At 43.4% G+C, this 7,155-nt stretch overlaps 2 protein-coding genes across 2 annotated transcripts; both read right to left on the bottom strand.

Annotated features, from left to right (window-relative positions):
• Window positions 1-5: 5 nt before the first annotated feature.
• Window positions 6-1,986, bottom strand: CSUI_007650 (uncharacterized protein). Its single transcript, XM_068067795.1, has one exon. The coding sequence runs from the start codon at window positions 1,267-1,269 to the stop codon at window positions 1,009-1,011; it is 261 nt and encodes an 86-aa protein (XP_067920230.1). The 5' UTR covers window positions 1,270-1,986; the 3' UTR covers window positions 6-1,008.
• A 3,023-nt stretch (window positions 1,987-5,009) lies between these two features.
• On the bottom strand, window positions 5,010-7,144 carry CSUI_007649 (uncharacterized protein). The gene has a single exon (XM_068067794.1). It carries the CDS (start codon window positions 5,210-5,212, stop codon window positions 5,057-5,059), a length of 156 nt encoding a protein of 51 aa, XP_067920229.1. The 5' UTR covers window positions 5,213-7,144; the 3' UTR covers window positions 5,010-5,056.
• Between the last annotated feature and the right edge of the window lie 11 nt (window positions 7,145-7,155).

Raw genomic sequence — 7,155 nt, 5'->3', positions numbered from 1 at the left:
GGAGGAGAGGAAGAAGAAGGAAGAGAAGTATTCTGCTGCATTTGGCGAGAGTATTGAGAGGCGCAGGTTTCGTAGGGTGTCTCCCTTTCTCGTTCTCTTTCATTTCTTTCTTCTGGTTCTGTCTATCTCGAGTTGAAAGAGAATCGACATAAAAGGAAAGAAGAGTGAAAAGAAGAAGAAAAAGGTGAGAAGTGATTGAGGTAAGGATGATGATGGCGTGTGGAAGGGTGAGAATGTGTCCGAGTGTACATACACTCGAAGACAGAGAAGGGGAGCTTTTTCTTCCTCTCTACCTCTTTCTTCTTCTCGACTTGTCGACCATCATCCAGAAAGAAGAGAGAAGAAAGAGAGACGAAGGGAGAGATCTTCTGACTAAGGACTTGAAAGAAAAAAGACCGAATTAGAGAGAAAGAAAGAAAGAGAGAAAGAAAGAAAGATGAGACAATTGGAAGAGTAAGAAGAGAAGAGCTCTATCTATCTATCTATCTATTTATCCTGCTTCAGACATCTCCACAGGAGCCATGTCAGCGTCCTATTCTCTCCTCTCTTCATCTTCTTCAAGCCAGTGGGCCGAGCAAGAAGAGATAGAGAAACAAGCACGAGGGAAAAAGAGATACAAAAGAGAGGTCGAAGACCGAGGGAAAGAATTCAAAGACTGACGAAGAGCCTATGTGCTTTTCAAGAAGAGTAGATAAAGAGGTTCTTTATGATGATCCCCTCCTAAAGAAAAGAGAAGAGACCTGAGAGAGACACCGTTGATAAACTGAAGAGGAGAGACTTCACAGGAATACTGATTGCAGAAGAGAGACAGGAAAGACGTTCAACCTTGAGAAGAGAAAGAAGAAGGAGATGAAGATTCTCACTCCTTGGACTGTATTTCATTCCGGGGCTTCTCTTCGTCAGAATACAGATCAGATCGAGGAAGAAACCTCCAGACTCTCCTAGCGTGTGGACCTCTGCAGATCTTTTGAGAAAGGAAGAGAAGAACGATGTCTCTCTCTGGTCTATCTATACAGGGGTGTGCGTTCTCATCCGGCGGAGAAGAGCGGGAAAGAGAGAAGAAGTGAGATAAAAAGAAAAGCAAGAGAAGGAATGAAGAAGAAGAAAGAGACAAAGACAATGGAGACAAGAAAAGCAGAGAGAAAGACGATAAGAAAGAAGTGAGACGATGTTTATGAAAGGGGAGAAGATGAAGAGATAAGTTCTTCTTATTACATGCTGCTGGTGCTGTACATACACCCCAAGAGTGGCGGCGCCTCTACTACGCATGTGGATGAGAAGATAGGAAGAAAACGAAGAGCTTTAGAGACGGCGAAAAGGAAGGAAAGAACAAGGCCTTATGGTGGATTTCTTCAAGACGATAAGGACAAAAGAGGACTCTTTCCTCCTTTTTACCAGAGGAACGCATCTTTGTCTCCTCTTTCTTTCTCATCCATTCATTCATCCAGCCAGTCGTCGCCGGTCAGGCCGCTTATCAAGCAACAGAAAGAAAGAGCCCGTCCACCCATCTTGAATCTTTCTTTCTTCCTCTCCCTCGTCGTGTAGGGAAAAAGAAAGCAACGAGACGTTTAGAAGAAATACTATAATTCTTGAAGAAAGACAAAGAGCGAAAGAAGGGAGGAAAATTCCACCTGATTCTTCTCAGATCAAGAAAAGACTCAAGACACAGAAAGGAAGATAGAAGGAAGAACCTAGTCCACCGAGGTGAAGAAGATGCAGTGCCTGCGCTTCCTTCTTTCCCTCCTTGCTTCCTTGTCTTCACAGAAAAGAGAGGTTTTCTTCTTGTTTCTTCCTTTCCTTTCTTCTAGTAGGAAGTTCTACACAAGAGAGTTCTCACTTTATCTCTCCCTCTTCTTCTTTTAACGCTTCTTTTACTTTACAAACCCCCTGTCATATTACACAAAGGACAAAGAGGAGACAGAGACCAAAAGAGATCTGCTCGTTCTAAGTAAAGAAGCAGGAGTTTCCTTCCCTAGGAGAAAGAAGATACTTGTTGCTGCTTTCCCATCGAAAGAAGGAGCGGAGAAGAAGAAAGATCCGATCCCTTACAGCAGCTTGGTGGTATGCGGTCGTGTCCGGTTTATCAAGGAGTAGAGGCTCTCCCAAGAGTCGACATATCGTAGAGCGTTTCCGTCTATAAGCCGGACTTGACGGGAGAAGAATTGGGGAGGGTAGTCTAGAGTAGAAAATGCCAACATACTACGTTCGACACAAAGAGAGAAAAGTGAGAGAGGTAGAAGGAAGGTTTCTTTATCCCTTTATGAAGGAAAGATACTTACATAGAGAAAGAGAGATGGAGAAAGAGAATAAAAGGTGGAAGAGTTAAAGAGGCGGTAGTGGCAAGCATCACATGAAGTTAAGAGAGAAGAGCTGATAGATAGGAAGTTGGTAGGAGGCAGTCAGGATGTGTGCGTGCTTCTTACTCACGTGACGCAGGAAAGGCAAGAAGAGAGGTAGCTGGTGTTTCTTTTCTTTTACTTTCTTTTGTCATTTCTCATCCTCGTCATGTTCCTCTTTATCTCTCTTTGAGCTCTGGGCGATCATCGTGACCCAAGGAAACACGCGACTGTCTTCGGGAGAGCCCCGCACTGATTAGCTTCCTTCTTGTCTCCTGCTGTATGTACACCTCAGCCCTACCACTGTTCGAGAACTCCACACGCAGACATGCGTGTATACACACACGTACACAGAACTTGTATAGACGACTTAGGCATATAGCCACCCGCTTTATTCCTATCGAGAGATGTCTATGAATATGCGAAGACATACACAGAAAGAGAGGGGAAGATCACATATACATAGACTCTTGAGTACATCACATATAAGTACATACGTACAGTCCACCTCTCTCTCTCTATGCATGCATAGGTACACTTATACATAGGTTAACGATGATCGCCAGCTCTCTCTTCTCACGTGCCTCGCCTCGCCAGATTGTGAGTTTTACAGCTAGCGCACAACACATAGCTCTTGCATGCACGGCGAATATGATGTATACAAAGAAATAGTTCACTCCTACTTAAAAGACTTTTCTCTTTCTTTGCATCACGCAAGCATGTGAGAAAAAGTGTGTGTAAGAAGAGTGTGCTTGTTAACTCGAACTTCCCCTGACTAAGATGTCTCATTTCGTATACAAGTGCATAAGCGATAAGCTATCTCTCTCGCCATATACCGATACAGGGGTATGTACGTGTAGAAGATAGATCTCTATAATGATCCTAAAGAAAGTCACCGAGAGAAAGCAAGAAAGAACGCCAGGAAACACCTCCTTATGACTTCTGTCAATCCAGACGAAAGATACCGACCGCTCTATGCACGAAGTTCCTTCATCGACACACATCCACGAACCTTCCGAGAGCATACCCACCCCCTCGGCTATGACTTTTTGTTCTTTCTCTTCTCTCCACCTTATGATAAGATTGCCGAAAATCTTCACTCCACCCCTTTACGGTCTAGGCCAGACCTCTGGGTAGAATTTCGATTGACAAAAGGAAGATGAAGAAACAGGAGTTGGACTTCTTCTCTTGGTCCGTTTCCTTCCTCTTTTTCAATCCATCGTCTGACTAATTCTCTATGTGTCATCTTAACTATCTATGCTCCACTCTATACATCTTCGATCTCTCTGTGTTTCAGCTATCTCTCTTCACCTTCAATCTATCTATCTATGTACCTCTCTTTCATTTATCTATGTAGATGCTGATATGTTGGATCTATCTTTGGTCTCCACCATGACAGACTGACGTGGAGCTAATCCAAACACTCATTCACATCCGTTTTGCCCCTACTTCTCCTCCCTGACTTTCCCTTCTTGAATTGCCTTATTGACTGTTCTATCGCTTTCTTCTCTTTCCTCTCTTCAGTCTCTTTGTACCGTCAAACTCTCTAACGAGATAAAAAGTCAACTGTCTTTCTTTCCCAAGAAAAGTCAACACTTCTCTTTATCATCTAGCTTTTTCGGGTGGGTGTAGCTCTTCTTCTTCTTCATCGTTCCTCTTCTCTGATCCCACACACATATCTATACATACGCGCATGTACGCATACACGAATCCATATATATATATGTGTATATATGTATACAGCGAGAGAGAGAAAGAAGCTACTGTTAAAGCGTTTCGTGTCCTACCGTTTTCTTGATGGGCACATCTAGAAAGTTAGGGAGCCTTCAGAGAGGAGGGACGTACGGCAATAGGAGTAGCAGCCTGTCATGCCGTTGTCTTATTCTACGGCGAGTAGAATGCTGGGTGTATATACACTCCAGGTCTGTTTACACGTGACTGTGGGTGGGAGTAGACGATGAGAAGAGGAAGCGATAGGAAGAACTCTTATCACTTCTTACACACTTCAGCTCTTTCACGTCTGGTAGAGGAGAGAAGGCGCGTCCTCCTCCTCCACCTCCTCATCACACTCATAGAAGCCTCTGTTGCATGACTACAAATACAGCGCTTTTTATACACTTACGAGTGAATGAAATATGTAGGCTTCAATATGTGTAAGTAGGAATATGTATGTGCGTATAGCAGTATGTATGTACGTGCAAATGAATAAGCATGCAATCTGTATGACCACCTCCAGCCTCGGCAATCGCCAGGCATGCAGTACTCCCCTATAGGTCCGTATATATCTATATGAGAATCTATAGACATATGGCAAAGGCGCGGACTGCTCTGAATACAGATAAAGACATCGTCTCTCTAAGGATCCATCGCCCTTTAAACAGTCAGACCTACAGCAAGGAAATTCATCCTCATCCTTAACCTATCTATCTATCTATCCTTCCTAGATTTCTTTACATCCCCCATTCTTCAACGCTTCTTTCAGATCATTCTCTACCTACCTATCTATCTTTAACCTCTCTACCTATCTATCTTTGATCTGTCTATCTCTCCTTTATCAATCTATCTATCTTTCCTTCATTCTTCTTCTCTTTCTCGGATTCCTCTTCTTTCCGTCGCCATCTTCATTTCTTTCGTTCTTAGGGTTCGCCACCACTGGACAGGAGAAAGATTCGCCCCCGCAATAACTTCTTTTCGCGTTGACGGGTCTCTTAGTATAGTAGTCAGTCAGCACACACAACAAAGAAAGACAAAAGAAGTTGAAGAGAGAGAGACAAAGAGAGAAGGAACGATCCATTCTCTATACCTTCCACGCAAGACGCCAGACCGGCATATATAGGGAAAGAGACGAATCTTCTTGACCCCCCGTGAAGAGCCATCCCTCCAGACTGCGACTGTTTGCTTGGCTCTTTTAGCAAAGGAGTCTGGACGGAACCTCTCGAGCGGAAGAATTGGATTGGGTTTTACATAAACACAAATTTCATTTCTCTTATCCGCATGCACAAAATCTTCAGTGCATATACACCGCAATCCAGATGAAATTGTCAGACAGATCTTCAGTTAGGTGTATATACACCTAAGACTCGCATAGTCAAACGTATCTTCGGGTACCCTGCTGTATATACACCTCTACACAAATAGACTCGGAAAAATCTGTACACACCAACACACACCTGCTGTCTTACTCATCTCGGGGCAAGGTGTACGTACACCTCAACAGATACATAGTCAAACCCACGTACGCACACCCCAATACACATATATATACGCGAACACCTCTTCAGTCGTGTACGTACACGCCACTACGTAGGACGTCAACCACATTTGTCTTCAGGTGTCTTTACACCTCATTACATACGAAGTCAGTTATATTTTACCTTCAGGTGTACATATACCCCATTCAGATATACACTCCACCACACCTTGAGGTGTATGTACACCCCGCTCCAGACACAGTCAAGCATACCTTCAGGTGTATGTACACCCCAATCCACATACATGGTCAAACTTCCTAGTGTCTTCAGGTGTGCTATGTACACCCTACTCCTTCTCCTTCTCCTCTATACATAGTCAACCCCTTATATCTTCAAGAGCACGAAAGAAGGAATGCTCTTTGCTGCATGATCAATCAATCAATCAGTCAACTGTACGCGGTGTACATACACCTCAACGACAATAAGAAGACGTTCACTCACACACGGGTGTTACCTCGACCTCATCGGATAAGAAGAGCAAAACCGTGTCACCAGAAAAAGACATTTCTTGACAATATATAGAGAGATCGCTAGCTAGCTAGCTAGCTATCTATATACAGCCAAGTTGGAAGCAAGTCATCTTTTCTTGACGAGAAAACTCCTCTTTACACTTATTCGGCAACCAAGGGAAAGGAGGACCTTCTTGTCTTTCCTCTCAGAACCTTAACAAAATAAGACATCAAGACAGGCAGGCGTCTTTAGCTACCCTTCTCTCCCCTTTCATGGCATTCTCCAATCTATCTATCTATCATCTATCTTTCTTTCTCTGCACGCCCTTCACCCCCCCTCACACTAGTCTTTGTCCCCCTTCTCTGTTTCTCTTTACATCCTTCTTTCCTTTCTTTCTCTTTCTCTCTCTCTACACAAATAGACACACATGTATCTATCTATCCATCTATAAACTTCCTTCATATATAGAAGTTGACGTAACGATCGCCCACGGCGCTAAAAGAACAAGACTTACACCTTGACAAACCTCATTTAGAATCTTCTTCTACTACACACTCTCGTCCCCTATGCCAGTCGCAACCATGATCATAGTACGTCTTCACCCTCTTTATTGAAATAAACATCTCTTCTTTCTTAACTTCTCTCTTTCTCTTCACTATCTGCTTTCTTTTTCTCTTTCTTAGCTCCTTCTGTCTCTCTACTCTTCACGTCTCTCTTCCAAACACGTCAACAAGCATGAACGACTTCCTTCTCTCTACGAGAATAGAGCACACACTTCTTCTTCTTCATTTCTTTCTCCTCCTTATCTCTTCTTTATTCTCTCTGAGAAAAAATCTTCTTCTTTTCGAGGTAGGACTGAAGAAGGAGAGAAAGAAATGAAAAGGAAAGCCTCGCCCCGCTGCGGCGTGGTGTACATACACTTGTCCATAGAAAGACCTCCCACCTCATCATCCTATCGCTACTGCTCCTCCTCTTCCACCTATTGAAGTAAAAATTCTTCTTCTTCTTTCTTCTCTTCCATCCATCTCTCCGCTATCTCTTGATATGATCGCTCTGCTTTCCTTGAAGAGAAGAACGAGGGAGAGAAAGAGAAGAAAGAGAGAAAAGCGCAGCATCTT

Source organism: Cystoisospora suis (assembly GCF_002600585.1).
Source record: "Cystoisospora suis strain Wien I chromosome Unknown contig_4107, whole genome shotgun sequence".
In the NCBI taxonomy this organism is placed as follows: domain Eukaryota; phylum Apicomplexa; class Conoidasida; order Eucoccidiorida; family Sarcocystidae; genus Cystoisospora; species Cystoisospora suis.
The sequence above is the reverse complement of the archived record's forward strand: the minus strand, read 5'-3'. Positions and strand labels throughout refer to the sequence as shown.

Coding starts and splice junctions, on each gene's coding strand:
- CSUI_007650 (XM_068067795.1), bottom strand. CDS start 1,269: ATGCGTAGTAGAGGCGCCGCCACTCTTGGGGTGTATGTACAGCACCAG.
- CSUI_007649 (XM_068067794.1), bottom strand. CDS start 5,212: ATGGCTCTTCACGGGGGGTCAAGAAGATTCGTCTCTTTCCCTATATAT.